The 20,486-nt window shown below is 38.7% G+C and overlaps 1 protein-coding gene across 1 annotated transcript in view; it reads right to left on the bottom strand.

Annotated features, from left to right (window-relative positions):
- Window positions 1-18,861, bottom strand: part of TMEM242 (transmembrane protein 242) — a 54,980-nt gene extending 36,119 nt beyond the window's left edge. The window contains exons 1-3 of the mRNA XM_060114993.1: window positions 18,719-18,861; window positions 18,101-18,201; window positions 2,823-2,960 (exon numbers count right to left, since the gene is read on the bottom strand). Coding sequence (XP_059970976.1) covers window positions 2,823-2,960; window positions 18,101-18,201; window positions 18,719-18,812 — 333 coding nt within the window. The 5' untranslated portion in view covers window positions 18,813-18,861. The remainder of the gene's footprint in view (window positions 1-2,822; window positions 2,961-18,100; window positions 18,202-18,718) is intronic.
- Between the last annotated feature and the right edge of the window lie 1,625 nt (window positions 18,862-20,486).

Here is a 20,486-nt window from a genome sequence, read left to right as displayed (position 1 = left end):
TAGGGAGAGGTTATTTGCAGTCTCTCTTTTTGGTTAAAGACATGAAGATGCAATATAAAAGGATTCCAAGTCTCCATACATTCAATAGTGCCAATCAGAAAAGAATCCCACCCCCAAATATTTTATTTAGGTAATAATCCTCTTATCAGTGCCATAAAACAAAAAATTTCACATTCTAGAAACTAAAATAGCACAGTCTAGCCCATAAAGCTCAAGTTCTCAAGCATATAATTTAATTTAAATAACCTAATTTTGTTGGTCTATGAAAATTTGGATTGATTCATTATGACTCTTCTAAATCAAAGACTGTTCATATTTTCAAATACCTTAAAACTTTACTACTCAATTTATGACCTACATTACTAAACTCTAGAAACATCACCTATCAATACCATGCACTCAGTGTGAAGTACTAACAGACCGTCATTTTTATAGAAACCAAAAGCTTAATAACTTTATTATTATTTGCATGCCCCTCCCCCAAAGCAGATTTCATATGTAGTCAAGGAAGTTTCGTGTACTCCTAGGCAGTTGTGCTTTATAGTCAGCATAAATTAATAAAAATAAAATCTAGGACTATTTTTTAAAAAGCAGTATTATTGTCAAAGCAATACATATTTAAGAATTACACAGAAAAGTAAAATACAAAACTCACCCACACACCCATAATTCTTTCACATATTATCACCAAACATATTTCCTCCCAATCTTTTCCATTTGTTTTCAAATAACTGCTCTCATATGAGAAAAGAATGGCTGGTCCTATACGAGACTGAAGTCAATTGTGATGTTGGGAGGTCCACACTGATGATACCCAGTAAAATCTGTCAAATGATCAAGACTGTGTGGATCATTCCACAGTCAAAACCAGATTAACAACCTCCTTCCCCTTGCCCCTTCCACCTACTCCTTTATTTCCCCCCTTAGCTAAGGGAGGAAAAATTGAAAATGAACCAGGTTCTGCAGACCATCAGACTTAGCTTCAAATCTTGACTCTGCCAATTACAAGCTGTGTGACTTAACCTGAGTCCCTATTTCCTCATTTATAGAATGGGGTATATTAACACCTACTTCATAGTTGTTGTGAGGATTAAATAATCTGCTATGTCTAAAATGTCTGGCACAATGCCTGAAATGGAAGAAGAGATTTTATATTGGTCAAAGCAAAATTGAGGTAACAATAAAAATCATCAAAAATCTTCAGTCATGGGTTTTCTAACTTTTTTCAAGTAATCCTACTTTATTGTTACTAGCAATGACTAGCAGGCAGTTACTTAAAAAATAAAGGTTACTCAGACTAGGAAAAAAGCAACATCTGTTTGTCTATCAGTATATTTTAAGTGAAAAGTACAATAATGCCTATGTAGTTATGATTAAACTAAATGTGAAAAATTCAATAATAATAATACCTATTACTCCAGCAATTCCCTCTCCCTTGCGTCAATTCCCCCCTCCACTGAATCACTCCTATCAGCACACACACATGCTGTTAATTCTCCCAACTTTAAAAAAAACAAAAAAAACCTCTCTTGATCCCATTCCCCCTCCTAGCTATGACCCCATTTCTTTCTTTCTCTTTACAGCAAAGCTCAAGACTTGCCCATACACACTGCCTCCAAGCTCTCTCCTCCATTCTCCTTCGATCCACTCCACTCAGGCTTTACCCACCAATGACCACCACATCTCAGTGAACTACCAGTTCTCATCTTACATGACTTATACCCAGCATCCTCCTCCTTGAAAGATGTTTTTTCACCTGGCATCCAAGTCACCATTCTCCTGGTTACCCCTGCTTCTCCAGCAAGGAAACCTTCTCCTCGTTCCTCAACCTCTAAACCTTAGGAGCTCCTAAACCAAGAGTTCCTTCCTCAGACCTCTTCTCTTTTCTCTCTCCATTCACTGCCTATGTGAGCTCATCTGATCTCATGGTTTAAATACTATCCACATACTGAGTTAGATCTTCACCTTGACCTGTCCCCTGAATTCCAACTTCTATATCTAACTGCTTACTTGACTCTCCATTTGGGTATCTAAAATCTACCTCAAACTCATAAGTCCCAGACGGAGCCCCTGACATGATCCCCTAATATCTGCTCCTTTCACACGGGTCCCATCCATTTTCCAGTCGTTCAGACCAAAAGCCTGGAGACACCCTTGACTTGACTTTTCCTCTCACCTCCCACATTCAATTTACAACAAGTCCTTGTTGCCCCTACCTTCAAAATCTATCCAGAACCTCTTTTCATCAACTCTACTTCTGCCACCCATTCTAAACCACCACCAATTCGCACCTGTCACATAGAGCCTGGTCCACAGAACGTCCTACCAGTAGTTCACGTAAAAAGAAGCCAAATATTCCGAATGTACAGCTTTTTAGCTTGGAGTATAAGTTACACATACACAGGTACTAGGCTCTTTCTCCAATAATGTGAAAACACATTAATAATTTAAGTAATAATTTTAAAATGCTTTATTTTACAACGATGTTTATATATATGGATGTCAAACAGCATAGAAAGTTGTTCCAAATTATTTTACTGAACAAGTAGCTCCCACAAATTTATACAGAACAAACATTTGCTATGCATTAGTCATTACTTAATTATATTTGAAGTTTCACCACCCTTATATATTTAAATTATTTATATGATTTACTAGTAATGAGAAGCTGCCTAATTATTAGTAAAAATTTAGTCAATTCTCTGTCATCACTTCACAAGATAGTGAATAAACTGTATGCAAGTTTGAAAATCTGGAAGATTTAGACCGCACAAAGTAGAATAAACACTCCAGATACCGATTATAGGACCGCAGTTACTTACACTGTGAACTCCTAAAGCCTTCCAGACTGCGAAGCTGATCACACCAACCCCACACCAGGCATAAAGTGAGCCCCACCCCAGGGCTCGCAAGGCAAGGGAAGACCCGCTCTCCGGTAAGGCAGCCGTGGCCACGCTTCCCTGCAATGAAGACACGAAGGTTCTGGTAAAAATCGTCATTCTGAAAGAATAAGTATTTGGAAAGTGTTTGAAATTAATGACTCCCTGTGTCAGCACCATGATATTAGGAAGCCAGACCAACCCAAGTTCATGCACTTAATAACCGCATGACTTAAGTCACAACTGCTCTGACAAACATTTGAGTGTGTAAGGCACCGTGCCAAGATCCGTGCTAGGTACACAGAGCAACTTCTTTCTGACAGGACACTTAAGACCTGGTGAGGGAGGGGGGAAACACAGACAACTAGCAGTAAATTATGATCTAAGTGGAAAGGGCAACGACAGCCTGCATATACATACAGGGCCCTGTGCACCCAGAGGAGGAGGACACCTCATCTACCTGCAAGAAGGGCAAGTTTTAAGGAAAGCTTCCTGGAGGAGGTGCGCTAAATCTAAATTTGAGAAAAGACTTGTGATATAACTCATTGTGAGGACTTCTAAATATTTATGCAAGAGGCCTGACATACAGTAGAAATTCAGCTCCTGGCAACAATTAATAAGAAACTAGAAAAAAAACAGTAACCCTCCTCCCAAGATTCAAGATATAATATTAAGGTAAAAATCTACAATTATACTAATTGAACAACTTTCAGACTATCAGCATAACGAACTTGACTAGAGAAGAATAAGAATGCAATGAGCACTTCAAAAAGGAATAACTGAGGGAGATCCCTGGTGGCCTAGTGGTTAGAATTCCAGGCTTTCATGGCTGTGGCCCGCGATTATGGAAGTGAGATCCTGCGGGTGAGGCCAAAGGAAAAAAAAAAAAAAAAAAAAGAATAACTGCCCCATTATGAAATGTGCTGAGGTTGGGGGAGGGGTGGGTGCACTGTAAAAAGAGATACTGGGAGGAATGGTGTACTACTTTCTAAAGTCTCTTCCAATTCCATGACTTAGTAATTTATGAATTTATTTATTTTTATTTATTTATTATTTTTGGCTGTATTGGGTCTTTGTTGCTGTGTGAAGGCTTCCTCTAGTTGTGGCGAGCAGGGGCTACTCTTCGTTGCGGTACGTGGGCTTCTCTTGTTGCCGAGCACAGGCTCTAGAGCACACAGGCTTCAGTTGATGTGGTGTGTGGGCTCAATAGTTGTGGCTCGTGGGCTCTAGAGCGCAGGCTCAGTAGCTGTGGTGCAGAGGCTTAGTTGCTCCGCGGCATGTGGGATCTTCCTGGAGCAGGGCTCGAACCTATGTCCCCTGCACTAGCGGGCAGATTCTTAACCACTGCACCACCAGGGAAGCTCCATGACTTAGTAATTTAAAATGTAAGTTGACAGTGTATTTTAATTTAAAGATTTAAACTCTGAAATAAAAAACATACTCCTCCACTACACTGGTCAGACACTCATTGGAGGACAATATCTAGGGTTAGTGTCTACTAATTTAGGTTAGAAGGAGCTCATAATAAGAAAACAACAAAACAGTAAAGCTCTGACAACATGAAAGGAGCTAATTTAATTTTTTGTAAAGTATGGTGATATTCTATGGATGTGGTGAGTTCTTTTTCCATATCTATTGTTTCATGAATAAAACTGGACAAGTGGCATTCACATGCTAAATGTTCCTTTTTACTATTGATACTAACGATTAAATTACATTGATCAGAAGGACCAAAGCCACATTTTTCCTTATACTGTTAAAGGACCATTAATCTTATTATTATTATTTTTTTTTTTTTTTGCGGTACACGGGCCTCTCACTGTTGTGGCCTCTCCCGTTGCAGAGCACAGGCTCCAGACGCACAGGCTCAGCGGCCGTGGCTCACGGGCCCAGCCGCTCTGAGGCATGTGGGATCCTCCCGGACCAGGGCACGAACCCATGTCCCCTGCATCGGCAGGCGGACTCTCAACCACTGCGCCACCAGGGAAGCCCCTAATCTTATTTTTAAATGAGATTAATTTTTAAATAAGATTGCAGGACTGCAATCTCCCAGGGATTCTGTATTTCCAAATACTATATCACAGTTAATAATTTTATATATATATATATGCACATAATTATATATATATTGCTCCCTTACTATATGACAAGCACTGTTTAAAGCATTTTGCATATAGTAATTCATTAAGCATTTTACTTCACCTTACTCTGTGAGACATGTACTATTATCCTCATTTTACTGAAGTCCAACTAAGGTAGAGAGAGATTAAATAACTTGTTCAAGTTTTCATGGCTTATAAAAGCTAGAGCATTTCAGCAGCCTGGCTTTACAGACTAAGTGGAATTTGCCATTCAGTCATTTATCACTTCTGATTCTAAATACAACACAATACAAAATGTAAGTGAAAGTCTCTTTTTAAGTGGAAACAAATCATAGTGTAAATTAGAATAAAAACATCATTACTTAGGATAATTCAAATATTTACACTACTGGAAGTAGAGAAAGAAGTGATAATACTTGTGGGCCTACTTGAAATGTAACCAAGGGGCATTCACTTATTCCCATAGTTTGACCTGAATATGAAATGTAATTCATCTTTAAAAAATTTTTTAAAGGAGACTGTAGAATTTAGGAAATATTAAGAATTTATTATTTTTCCCTGTGAGCCTGTCCGCTAAAACACATTAAACATCAACAAACAAAAATAGTCAGAAACAATAAAAACTTGAACTTCCTCAAAAGTTGTATCTTATTTTTTTCTGATTATATATCATTGTGGAAAATTTGGTATGTATGAGAAAGCATGAGAATGAATGAAAAAAACCTCCATTTTATTATCCAGTAAACCATGTTAAACATTTTGACATATTCTCTCTCCTTCTGATTGTGGACATTTTAAAAACAACTTAACACCATCAAAATGTTTTTAATCTTCAACTTTCATCCTCTCATTGTGTCAAAAACTCAAATATTTTTACTGGTTACACAGCACTGATTTATCATAATTTACTTAGCCATTTGTTATTAATGTATGCTAGTTTCACTTTTTTATATTAATCTTTTATATTAAAAACTTCTTTATGCCTAAACACTGACTTGCATTTCTGATAAAGTCCTTGGGGAAAATTCCTCAAAGTAGAATTAAGTGGAGAAGCATGAATATTTTATAAGCTGATAAACACTACAAACTGTTTTTCAAAAAGTTGTTCTAAGTTACAATGCTGTTTTATGAGGACCATTTCAAGTTGGCCTGCATTACATGGTCTCAGTAAAAATAAAAACACAAAAAAAGAAACCTTTGAAATTTATATGACTATTTATAACTTACATTTCTATTGTTACTGAGAATGAGTATTTGTCTAAGTTATTATAAGCCAATGTTCACATCTTTTGAATTGCATATTCATGTTATTTGTCCATTTAAAGTTTTCTGATTTGTATATTCTTTCTATATTAATGTTCTTTGAAGCCCTTATACCTATCATATGTGCTATCATATTTCCCTTGTTTGGTTTGCTTTTATCCTTTTATTTTGCTTATTGTTTGTTTGTTTTTGGTCAAAAATGCATTCTAATGCTTTTAAACTTACTAAAATTTCCCTCATCTGGAAATTGGTTCAAGATGGCATAGTAGAAGGACGTGCACTCACTCTCTCTTGCGAGAGCACCAGAATCACAACTAACTGCTGGACAATCATCAACAGGAAGACACTGGAACTCACCAACAAAGATACCCCACAACCAAAGACAAAGGAGAAGCTGCAATGAGATGGTAGGAGGGGCGCAATCACAATAAAATCAAATCCCAAAACTGCTGGGTGGGTGACTCACAAACTGGAGAACACTTATCCACAGAAGTCCACCACTGGAGTGAAGGTTCTGGGCCCCACATCAGGCTTCCCAACCTGGGGGTCCAGCAACAGGAGGAGGAATTCCCAGAGAATAAGACTTTTAAGGCTAGCGGGGATCTGACTGCAGGACTTCAAAGGACTGGGGGAAACACAGACTCCACTCTTGGAGAGCACACACAAAGTAGTGTGTGCATTGGGATCCAGGGGAAGGAGCAGTCTCTCATAGGAGACTGAACCAGACCTACCTGCTAATGTTGGAGGGTCTCCTGCAGAGGCGGGGGGCTGTTGTGGCTCACCATAGGGACAAGGACACTGCCAGTAGAAGTTCTGGGAGGTACTCATTGGCGTGACCCCTCCCAGAGTCCACCACTGGACCAACCAAAGAGCCTGTAGCCTCCAGTGCTGGGTCACCTCAGGCCAAACAACCAACAGGGAGGGAACTCAGCCCCACCCATCAGCAGTTTTAAAGTTTTACTGAGCCCTGCCTACCAGAGCAACACCCAGCTCTACCCACCACCAGTCCCTCCCAACAGGAAACTTTCACAAGCCTCTTAGATAGCCTCATCCACGAGAGGGCAGAGAGCAGAAGCAAAAAGAACTACCATCCTGCACCCTGTGGAACGAAATTACATTCACAGAAAAACAGACAAAATGAGAAGGCAGAAAATTAGGTACCAGATGAAGGAACAAGATAAAACACCAGAAAAACAACTAAATGAAGTGGAGATAGGCAACCTTCCAGAAAAAGAATTCAGAATAATGATAGTGAAGATGATCCAGGACTTCAGAAAAAGAATGGAGGCAAAGATCAAGAAGGTACAAGAAATATTTAACAAAGACCTAAAAGAATTAAAGAACAAACAAACAGAGATGAACAATACAATAACTAAAAGGAAAAGTACACTAGAAGGAATCAATAGCAGAATAACCGAGGCAAAACGGATAAGTGACCTGGAAGACAGAATGGTGGAAATCACTGCCATGGAACAGAAGAAAAAACAATGAAAAGAAATGAAGACAGCCTAAGAGACCTCTGGGAGAACACTAAACGCAACAACATTCACATTATAGGGGTCCCAGCAGGAGAAGAGAGAAAGGACCTGAGAAAATATTTGAAGAGATTATAGTTGAAAACTTCCCTAACATGGGAGAGGAAATAGCCACCCAGCCTAGGAAGCACAGAGAGTCCCAGGCAGGATAAACCCAAGGAGAAACATGCCAAGACACATAGTAATCAAACTGACAAAAGTTAAAGACAAAAAGAAAAATTATTTAAAGCAACAAGGAAAAAACAACAAATAAGATACAAGGGAACTCCCATAATGTTAACAGCTGATTTCTCAGCAGAAACTCCACAAGCCAGAAGGGAGTGGCACAATATATTTAAAGTGATGAAAGGGAAGAACCTACAACCAAGATTACTCTACCCAGCAAGGATCTCATTCAGATTCAACAGAGGTATCAAAAGCTTTACAGACAAGCAAAAGCTAAGAGAATTCGGCACCACTAAACCAGTTCTACAACAAATACTAAAGGAACTTCTCTAAGTGGGAAACACAAGAGAAGAAAAGGACCTACAAAAAGAAACCCAAAACAATTAAGAAAATGGTCATAGGAACATATATATCGATAATTACCTTAAACATGAATGGATTAAATGCTCCAACCAAAAGACAAAGGCTTGCTGAATGGATACAAAAATAAGACCCATATATATGCTGTCTACAAGAGACCCACTTCAGACCTAGGGACACATACAGACTGAAAGTGAAGGGATGGAAAAAGATATTCCATGAAAATGGAAATCAAAAGAAAGCTGGAGTATCAATACTCATAGGAGATAAAATAGACTTTAAAATAAAGAATGTTACAAGAGACAAGGAAAGACACTACATAATGATCAAGGGATCAATCCAGGAAGAAAATATAACAACTATAAATATATATGCACCCAACATAGGAGCACCTCAATACATAAGGCAAATGCTAACAGCTATAAAAGAGAAAATCGACAGTAACACAATAATACTGGGGGACTTTAACACCTCACTTACACCAATGAACAGATCATCCAAACAGAAAATTACTAAGGAAACACAAGCTATAAATCACACAGTAGACCAGATAGATTTAATTGATATTTATAGGACATTCCATCCGAAAACAGCAGATTACACTTTCTTCTCAAGTGCACATGGAACATTCTCCAGGATAGATCACATCTTGGGTCACAAATCAAGTCTCAGTAAATTTAAGAAAACTGAAATCATATCAAGCATCTTTTCTGACCACAATGCTATGAGATTAGAAATCAATTACACGGAAAAAAACGTAAAAAATGCAAACATGGAGGCTAAACAATACATTAATAAATAACCAAGAGATCACTGAAGAAATCAAAGAGAAAATCCAAAAATACCTAGAGACAAATGACAATGAAAACACGACGATTCAACACCTATGGGACACAGCAAAAGCAGTTCTAAGAGGGAAGTTTATAGCAATACAAGCCTACCTCAAGAAACAAGAAACATCTCAAATAAACAACCTAACGTTACACCTAAGGAACTAGAGAAAGAAGAGCAAACAAAACTCAAAGTTAGCAGAAGGAAAGAAATCATAAAGATCAGAGCAGAAATAAATGAAATAGAAACAAAGAAAACAATAGCAAAGATCAATAAAACTAAAAGCGGGTTCTTTGAGAAGATAAACAAAATTGATAAACCTTTAGTCAGACTCATCAAGAAAAAGAGGGAGAGGACTCAATTCAATAAAATTAGAAATGAAAAAGGAGAAGTTACAACAGACGCCACAGAAATACAAAGCATCCTAAGAGACTACTACAAGCAACTCTATGCCAATAAAATGGACAACCTGGAAGAAACGGACAAATTCTTAGAAAGAGGTAACCTTCCAAGACTGAACCAGGAAGAAATAGAAAATATAAACAGACCAATCACAAGTAATGAAATTGAAACTGTGATTAAAAATCTTCCAGCAAACAAAAGTTCAGGGCAAGATGGCTTCACAGGTGAATTCTATCAAACATTTAGACAAGAGCTAACACCCATCCTTCTCAAACTCTTCCAAAAAATTGCAGAGGAAGGAACACTCCTAAACTCATTCTACAAGGCCACACCCTAATACCAAAACCAGACAAAGATACTACAAAAAAGAAAATTACGGACCAATAACACTGATGAATATAGATGTAAAAATCCTCAACAAGGGCTTCCCTGGTGGCGCAGTGGTTGAGAGTCCGCCTGCCGATGCAGGGGACACGGGTTCATGCCCCGGTCCAGGAAGATCCCACATGCCGCGGAGCGGCTGGGCCCGTGAGCCATGGCCGCTGAGCCTGCCCGTCCAGAGCCTGTGCTCCGCAACGGGAGAGCCCACAACAGTGAGAGGCCCGCGTACAGCAAAAAAAAAAAAAAAAAAAAAAAATCCTCAACAAAATACTAGCAAACAGAATCCAACAGCACATTAAAAGGATCATACACCATGATCAAGTGGGGTTTATCCCAGGGATACAAGGATTCTTCAATATATGCAAATCAATCAATGTGATACACCGTATTAACAAACTGAAGAATAAAAACCATATGATCATCTCAACAGATACAGAAAAAGCTTCTGACAAAATTCAACACCCATTTATTATAAAAACTCTCCAGAAAGTGGGCACAGGGGGAACCTACCTCAACATAATAAAGGCCATATACGACAAGCCCACAGCAAACATCATCCTCAATGGTGAAAAACTGAAAGCACTTCCTCTAAGATCAGGAACAAGACAAGGACGTCCACTCTCACCACTATTATTCAATATAGTTCTGGAAGTCCTAGCCATGGCAACCGGAGAAGAAAAAGAAATAAAAGGAATGCAAATTGGAAAAGAAGTAAAACTGTCACTGTTTGCATATGCCATGATACTATACATAGAGAATCCTAAAGATGCCACCAGAAAACTACTAGAGCTAATCAATTAATTTGGTAAAGTGGCAGGATATAAAATTAATGCACAGAAATCTCTTGCATTTGTATATACTAACAACAAAAGATCGGAAAGAGAAATTAAGGAAACAATCCCATACACCACTGCAACAAAAGGAATAAAATACCTAGGAATAAACCTACCTAAGAAGGTAAAAGACCTGTACTCAGAAAACTATTAAGACACTGATGAAAGAAATCAAAGATGACACAAACAGATGGAGAGATATACCATGTTCTTGGATTGGAAGAATCAATATTGTGAAAATGACTATATTACCCAAAGCAATCTACAGATTCAATGCAATCCCTATCAAACTACTAAAGGCATTTTTTTTTTACAGAACTACAACAAAAAATCTTCAAATTTGTATGGAGACACAAAAGACCCTGAATAGCCAAAGCAGTCTTGAGGGAAAAAAACAGAGTTGGAAGAATCAGGCTCCCTGACTTCACACTATACTACAAAGCTACAGTAATCAAGACAATATGGTACTGGCACAAAAACAAAAATACAGATCAATGGAACAGGGTAGAAAGCCCAGAGATAAACCCATGCACCTATCGTCAACTAATCTATGACAAAGGAGGCAAGGATATACAATGGAGAAAGGACAGTCTCTTCAATAAGTGGTGCTGGAAAAACCGGACAGCTACATGTAAAGAATGAAATTAGAACACTCCCTAACACCATACACAAAAATCAACTCAAAATGGATTAAAGACCTAAATGTAAGACCAGACACTATAAAACTCTTAGAGGAAAACATAGGCAGAACACTCTCTGACATAAATCACAGCAAGATCCTTTTTGACCCACCTCCTAGAGTAATGGGAATAGAAACAAAAATAAACAAATGGGACCTAATGAAACTTAAAATCTTTTTGCAAAGCAAAGGAAACTACAAACAAGACGAAAAGACAACCCTCAGAATGGGAGAAAATATTTGCAAACAAATCAACGGACAAAGGATTAAACTCCAAAATATATAAACAGCTCATGCAGCTCAATATTAGAAAAACAAACCCAATCAAAAAATGTGCAGAAGACATAAATAGACATTGCTCCAAAGAAGACATACAGATGGCCAAGAAGCACGTGAAAAGCTGCTCAACATCACTAATTATTAGAGAAATGCAAATCAAAACTACAATGAGGTGTCACCTCACACCAGTTAGAATGGGCTTCATCAGAAAATCTACAAACAACAAATGCTGGAGAGGGTGTGGAGAAAAGGGAGGCCTCTTGCACTGTTGGTGGGAATGTGAATTGGTACAGCCACTGTGGAGAACAGTATGGAGGTTCCTTAAAAAACTAAAAATAGAACTACCATATGACCCAGCAATCCCACTACTGGGCATATACCCAGAGAAAACCATAACTCAAAAAGACACATGCACCCCAATGTTCACTGCAGCTCTGTTTACAATAGCCAGGTCATGGAAGCAACCTAAATGCCCACTAACAGTCAAATGGATAAAGAAGATGTGGTACATATATACAATGGAATATTACTCAGCCATAAAAAGGAACGAAATTGGGTCATTTGCAGAGACGCAGATGGACCTAGAGACTGTCATATAGAGTGAAGCAAGTCAGAAAGAGAAAAACAAATATCATATATTAAGGTATATATGTGGCACCTAGAAAAATGGTACAGATGAACCAGTCTGCAAGGCAGAAACAGAGACACAGATGTACAGAACAAACGTATGGACGCCAAGGGGGGAAAGCGGGGAGGGGTGGTAGCGGGATGAACTGGGAGACTGGGATTGACATATATATATATACTAATACATATGAAATAGATAACTAATAAAAAAAACCCTATTTAAGTAATAGAAGACATGAAGAGATTAAAATAAACAATGTACATGACAATTAAAAAACATCTTATTGCTACAAAAAAAGCTAACCATCATTGGTGCCTTCGGCAAGTCAGTAATCTTTTGATCATAGTCACATCAAAGATCACTGATCATAGATCACTGTAACAAATAAAGAAAAGCTTGAAATACTGAGGGAATTACCAAAATGTAACACAGAGACACAAAGTGAACAAAAAAAAAAACCTTCCGTCATTCAAGTCACAGTCATTTCTTTTTCCTTCTAGCTGTATTTTTTTTTAAACTTTTACCCCTAACTTTTTAGTTCAGCTGGTATTTACTTTAGTTTTAATGGAAGCTGATAACTAAAGGGAGTTTACTCCCCCAATAGCTTAGCATCTGCCCCAGCAACACTCTACAGATTAATCCTTCTCCTCCCAACTTATTGAGGAAATTAGATAGGTTTGTTTCTAAGCTATTTTCATAATGTGCACTGATTTTTTAATAACAGAATCACACAGATTTAATTATAGAATCATTTAAAAGTCTTAATATTCAGTGAGTATATCATACTTATTACTTTTTTCTTTTTTTTCGGTACGCGGGCCTCTCACTGTTGTGGCCTCTCCCGTTGCGGAGCACAGGCTCCGGATGCGCAGGCTCAGCGGCCATGGCTCACGGGCCCAGCCGCTCCGCGGCATGTGGGATCTTCCTGGACCGGGGCACGAACCCCTGCATCGGCAGGCAGACTCTCAACCGCTGCGCCACCAGGGAAGCCCATACTCATTACTTTTTATCAAACATTTCTTTACCATTTTTATCTATTAATTCTTCCAGAAAAACCCTGAAACGTTTTGTCAAGTTCTCCAACTCCCATTCATTAGCATTTTCATTAGAATGACATCAAACATTAGCTAACTGGCAAGAGACAGCAAATTTATAGCATCCTGTCTTTCATCGGGAAATATATTTCCATTTACTCAAGTCTTTTTTTTTAAGAATAATTTTCTTTATATTGCTCAACCCATTTCTTAATAAAGGTTTTTTAATGCATGCATTTGTGACTGTGAATGTTATTCATAGTACATTGAAACACTTTATCTGCATCCCTATGCCTAGACCTAGCAGATCTTATCTAACGACATACTTTTTGTAGATATATCCTGGTCCTGACCAGATTTTCAAGAGATTTTTCTTCAGCCATTTTCTATGAAGAAAACAATATACTACTCTCTAATCTTATTCCTTCTTCTCATGTCGCTATAATTTCAGCAACAGATCTCACACAAATGCACTAATTTCTAATTGGCTTGCATTTTCATCCAGAAGCAGTATCATTAACCAAATATTATCACACCAGGGTCAGTTTAAGTGCTTTGGCTTAAATTTTATTTTAGGAACTTAAATTAAAAATCTCTTATTTCCCTAAGAAGAAAAGAAATTATATATGTATTACAGATATATATATAAATTTTTAAAAGTCTACACAAACGCACATTTGTTTTGCTAAGTAAAAAAGGTAAGTATGTATAAAAATAACCCTTAATAACATAGCAATACTCCAAATAAAATCTTAGGTTTGCCAAACTTTCAGATTAAAAACAAAAAAGGTACATGCTGTATTTGTATATCAGTCTCAGAAATTGATTGTGAAAGGAAGTGAGTTATTATCAGTTACTGTCTACATACTTCCAAAAATGAATTTTAGTGGAAATGATGTTAAAAAAATTGATCCGCCCTTATTATTAAGTTTTTGAAAGTCTAGTCACAAGCTTTACCCGCTGGAGTTATACATCACATGACCTTCATATAGCCTGCTCAGAATTTTCAAAATGAACACTGACTGGTTGCAGGGAAAGACTGACTTGCCAAAAAATAATGTTGCTTTAAAAGATCTTTAGATATAACCACATATGCTAGTCACATATATATAAATGAAAGCTACCTTTTTCTTCACTACCACATTGTTTATTTTTTTTCATTTAAATTAAAATGAAGCCATGTGCATATGGAAGTTTGAATTTAACAAATCACAATGCAGTTATGATATTTAATATCCAAGATAAAAAATTATTTTCCATTATTTTGTGTTTATAATACCTCTTATGCTTAAAGACATGGGTGCCCCTTATCTTCTATCTATTTTAACAAGAATTAATCTATTATTCACAGGTGCAGGACCTATCAAGAATTAATTGTTCAGTTTTTCAGAAAGTTAACTGCTTACCTAAGAATAAGGTTCATGTTTTTAGTTTAGTTTTTTTTTTTCAGTTTAATCCTGGGCTGAATTTGACATAAATCAAACTGATATTTAAAAAGAATGCTCAATCTAGCTATTTCCCCTACAGAGCATTCTTACCTGATACATTTTGCTATATTCTTTACATCACAGAAACAGCCGTGTCATTGTAACATAAACAATATATATTTTTTAAAGATTTATTTTTATAATTTCTCATAAGTTGTAGCTATATCAGAAAGATGATGACTCACCCTTATGGTCTGTTCATTACCTAAATGGGTCTTGAAATAACTGTTACTTGAAGGATATTTAACCTCCAAAACAGGGGTTCTCAAACTTCCTGGTCTGAGGATCCATTTATACTTCGATCCCAAAGATTTCTGATTATGTGAATTAAAATAACCATCTTACAAAACATTTAGTGCAAAGATAGGCAACGTTTTACATTTTTGTTAATCTTTTAAATGTCTGGTTTAATAAAGACAGCTGAATTTTCATATATGTGTCTATATTCAATCTGTTGCAATGTTTATTGGTTGAAGTACATGAATAAAATCTCTCCTCATACAGGTATGTGGTTGGAAAAGGGAGGAGTATTTTAATAGCCTTCCTTCTTTGATACTATACCCAAACTCAACAAATAGTTTCTTAAAAATTATCTGCAATATGGAATATAAAATTGTATCAATGAATTTTTGTACTTTATTACATTAAAATCCATTAGTCTAATCTGCATTTTTGAATGGAACTTGTATCCAGGCATCATGATCATTCAGAAAATAATGATTTGCCAAGATAACAGTTATCTTTCAACTGTTGACATCATTTATTTATTAAATACCAAAAAATTACATCATTCATATCCCTACCAATCTCATTAGAAAAGCCTTTTAGGGACTTCCCTGGTGGTCCCGTGGTAAAGAACCCACCTTATAATGCATGTGATGTGGGTTCGATCCCTGGTCAGGGAACTAAGATCCCACATGTCGTGGGGCAACTAAGCCCACGTGCCATAACTACTGAGCTCATGCGCCTCAACTAGAGAGCCCATGTGCCACAACTACAGAGCCTACGCGCTCGGGAACCCACACGCCACAACTACAGAGCCCATGCTCCCTGGAGCCTGCACACCACAACTAGAGAGAAGCCCGTGCACCACAACGAAGAGCCCATGTGACGCAATGAAGATTCCACGTGCCACAACTAAGACCCAACAGCAGCCAAAAATAAATTAAATAAATAAATAAGTAAATAAGTAAATCTTAAAAAAAAGAAAAGACTTTTAAGTGTTTGAGCAGCTGGCAAGCTCACAATGGCAGACACAAGTTTTCTAAAATCTAATTTTTACCTAAAAACTGGAATTTTATCACTGGCAACAAATACTAACAATTGCTTGCTTGAAGAGACAGGTTCATTTTGTTCATTTCCAAGAAAATGTCTACCAAATACTCACTTCTGAATAACTACAATTTTCTGTTGCTCTTACAAGTATGCCATGAAAAGAAGTGGCTAGTTCAGTGTGGATCTCACACAACTGCTTTTTCTTGAGAAAAACATATTACTTTGGTATAAAGCAGAAGCGTTTTATGTGTACTTCCCATTTCTTCACACAGAATATTAAAGAGGTTAAGTTCAAGGGTCAAGATAGTAAAAATAAATAATGTTACTTCTTCATCAAGGATACTCTTACGCAATGATGGCTTTAACCTCGGGTGCACAGGAAGGAAGAAAACAATGCCTGCTAGTATAGTTTGGGGCCACTGCCTCGACTACAGCAAGGCACCAGCAGTTTTACCCTCTGCTGTTTCTGTATCATTAGTGCAGGTATCTTAGCAGTATTATGAAAATAACTGACTTTACAGACCCCCAAAGGGTCTCAAGGATCCCCAGGGTTCTGTGGACCACAGTTTGAAAACCACCATGTTAGACTATAAAGGCCATGTGTGATATCAAATCTCAGAACCACAAAATAGAATGTAAAGTTGTGAACATGTATATGTGCTTTTTTTTCCTGAGAGAGAATCGCTAGCTTTCAACAGATTCTCAAAAAAGATCTGTGACCCAAAGGTTATCATGTTAACTTGGATTTAGAAATCAACCAAAACTCCACTATTAAAGCACCACTACCAGTCAGGTTTCACTTCTTTCTTTCACAAAATATATATTTCTGCACTGAAAATATTCTGTGACATAGGGGGAAAATGACCATGAGCTCCTAACAGTGATTTGGGAAACTCCACAGGAACTCTGAGTATTCAGAGGGGAATCCAAATGCACTTTAAATGTGGTCTCTTGCCATTCTTAAGGCTTAAATATGATTATTAGATTATTAAAGATAAATACAAGTCAAAAAGGAATTCAATTAGTTTATGACTTTTCACATAACACTGTATTCCAAAGCAAATATCAAATTGTAATTACATTGTTATTTGTGTGATTGTTTACCATCTGTCTCCCACACCAGACTTAGCTTTTTGAGGGGTACCTATGTTTTGTTCATTTTTGTATCTCTTGCACCTAGCTAGCACAGTGCCTGCACATAAAAGATCCAAAATAAACATTTGTTGAAGCAATTAATTAATGGATAAATAAGCCTTATGAGGCGGGTAGGGCAGAAACAGAACGATACAGAAGAACCACCACAAGGGGAAGAAAATTTCTCAACTGGGAAAATGAAGTACACCTGTCCATGACAGCATGACTGCTCAGTTTTGCTCATGGAATAAGGATTTTCTGCCTTCCATAGGTTAGAGTCAGTCAACCAAAATTTAATGAGCACCTACTATGTGCCAGGCAATTTTCTAGGGAGTGGGGCTGCTGCATTGCACAAGCATGCATGGTTTTTGGGTTCAAGGAGCTGACCTATGTTTTTCACCTGTATTAAAAGGAACCGTATTTCATCATTTTAACATCTCTGAGAAACGCCTCTTGCAGTGTTGTCTCAAGAATTTAATTGGCTTTTTTTCCCCCTTTTTTAGTGGTACGTATAGTATTGGGGCCTCATACAACTGAGAATGATTTACCTAGATTTAGATTTAATGTCATGTTGTGAATAGGAAATGTACTGGATGAGCTTTCAAAGTCTTGTTCTGCTAAAAGTTTAAAAAGCGCATAATTAAGTACTTCTTTTTAAACGAAAATACAGTTGATTAATTTGTACACTTCCTGAATCTATGAGGTGCACATTGGCTTACTTCTTAAAGTAATGTGAAAGGCCATCAACACTTTCTTTACTTTTCCTAGTCAAAACAGCTGCCATTGATTTGTAAACAACAATAACGCCATGAATGGATTTCGGTGTCACAAACCTTATTGAACCATTCAGGACTTTTCTTTTTAGCCAATGATAGTGTTGTAACAAATCCAGCCAGCATTCCCGCTGCGGCAACAGTACCAAGGAAAATTCCACCTGTCAAGAATTTTGGGGGTAGGGCATGGAGGGTGGGGAGAGGAAAAAACAAAAACAAAAAACCTTACGTTAAAAAGATGGACACAGTAAGTTTCAGATACTATTTAAAAATCACTTTTGAATTTCGAGAAACGATGGCTAAGCAGCTCTTGGCAAAGGTAAATGACAGCACCTGGGAAACCTGCGTGACCACACGACCTCTAGTTCCTGAGGCCATGCTAAGGTAGAAAATAGGCGCAGGGTCCCTTCCCCTCTTCCCGGGGACAACTGCGTGAAGCTTCTCCAGGGGAGAAAAAAGAGAGTGGGAGTTAGAAAAGGGAGGACACGAGAGAAACTGCAGAGGGAAAGGGGGAAATGCAGCACATACAGAACAGCTCGTGGGACCAGCCCACGGACTAAACTCAGGGCACCCAAGCGAAGGTCTCCCTGGGCGGGGTGTGAGTGGGAATGCCAGCTCCAGCGCAGGCTAGGGCCCCGGGTGAGGTTACCCCGACACCCGCACCTCACCACACCACACCTTTAACCAGGAAAAGCCGGTCATTAGTGGACGCCGGAGCCCCCAGCCGAGAAGACGACTCTCCAGTCCCAGCGTCCTCTGACTCCATGTTCATAAGCCTCCACTACTGCGTCCGGCGCCAACTGGGACCGGGTGGAAGCGAGAGGTAGGCGGAGGAGAAAGGTTCCGCTGCCTCCATCTGTGCAACCTAAATACCGGTCCGGAGAACGACCTTTGCCCCCAAAACTTCTCTCCTCCCCCGCGTGCGGGCGGGGAAGCTGCTGTGGCTGCACCCCGGGGGCGGTGTTTTCCAAGGCTGTCCACCAGGGAGGATCATTTGCCTGCTCCAAGGTGATGATCGCTGCACTTTAATATTGTGTCTATTTGAAACACTGCTCTGCTTTGACTCTAGGGGGCAGTGAGGGGTCGCAGATTGCGCCAGGAGCCCAGTCCCAGCCTGGTTAGAGGCCCCGCAGCTGTTTCCCGGTGAGCCGTACACTATGTCTGGGGATTTGGCCGGCGTTAACATTTCACGATTCTAAAAAGTAGGCCTCAGCCTTTTCTCTGTACTTTGCTGGGAAATTTCGTAACAGTTGTCGCTTTAGGTGTAAGTGACAGGCTTTATCCCTGGAAGACTGCCAGCCTATCAGCTGTGTGGTGATGCGCTTCCTACCCCACGGTTTCACTGATTGTCCAACCGAAGGGATTGGATGGCTAGCATGCTGAACTGACGTGATTGGCACAACCCCAGCCGGGAGAGCAGAGAAGCACCCTAAGGAGTTGCTAACACGGAGCTTCAAGGCTGCCCCAGAGCCGCTCAGCGCCAGCGGCCAGCAGACAGACCCGGTCTTCACAGACTGGGAGGCTAATTTGCAAAAGGTGGTGGATTCAGTAAGTGGCCATTGAGAGGAGGCTGGTAGTCATAGAAAATCTTTTCAGCCTCTCAAAGACAGACACATGACATCATCTTTTAAAATGAGGCAATCTGTCATTCTTGTTCAGTCTGAACGACAACAGCAAAAGCCATGAACTTCTTGAGATGGGGATGGAGAGCTTTATTCATTTTTATATGTCCCGGCTCTCAGGGTGTTACCTGGTCATGTATAATAAATAAATGTTGGATGAAAGGGTAAATGAATGCATCAGTTAAAATGCAATTAATAGCCCAAACCTGGGCTCTGGTCCTAAACCACTTCTCAGCCATGTGAACTTGATTAGGTTATTAGGCTCACTGACCTCAGTTTCCTCACCTGCAAAATACAGAAACGGATAGAACCCACCTCATAGTACTGCCGTAAGAATGAAATGAAGCAGTGTAGGTAAAGGAGTTAGCACAGTGCCTGACACAAACACTTTGTGCACCTTAGCTCTCTAGTTATTATCCCCTTCGATTCCAGTAGCTGTTTTGCAGCATTGCCTATAGAGATTTTTAAAAAATTATAGATGCCCAGGGCCTACCACTGGAATTGACGGCTCTGAAGGTCCAGGCAGGGCGGTTTAAAAGCTCCATTGAGCTTCTGATAATGAGCCAGGTTGAGCACTACTGCTCTGTTCAAATTTCTGTGTGGGAGAAATCACAAAGAATTTATTTAACTATGGATTCTTTGGAAGCACAGTGTCAGAATCTGAAAGAGCCCTTTAAGCTGGCAAATGCCATGCTAATTTGTTGAAGGTCCCGAGACTTAACCTTCCCTCTATACACAATGGTGACCATAGCAGCTACCATTTATTGAGTGTTTTCTGTGTGTCTGGCATTACCCTAAGTGCTTCAAATAAATTATCTCATTTA

The sequence above is a fragment of the Mesoplodon densirostris genome, chromosome 12 (genome assembly GCF_025265405.1).
Source record: "Mesoplodon densirostris isolate mMesDen1 chromosome 12, mMesDen1 primary haplotype, whole genome shotgun sequence".
In the NCBI taxonomy this organism is placed as follows: Eukaryota; Metazoa; Chordata; class Mammalia; order Artiodactyla; family Ziphiidae; genus Mesoplodon; species Mesoplodon densirostris.
The sequence above is the reverse complement of the archived record's forward strand: the minus strand, read 5'-3'. Positions and strand labels throughout refer to the sequence as shown.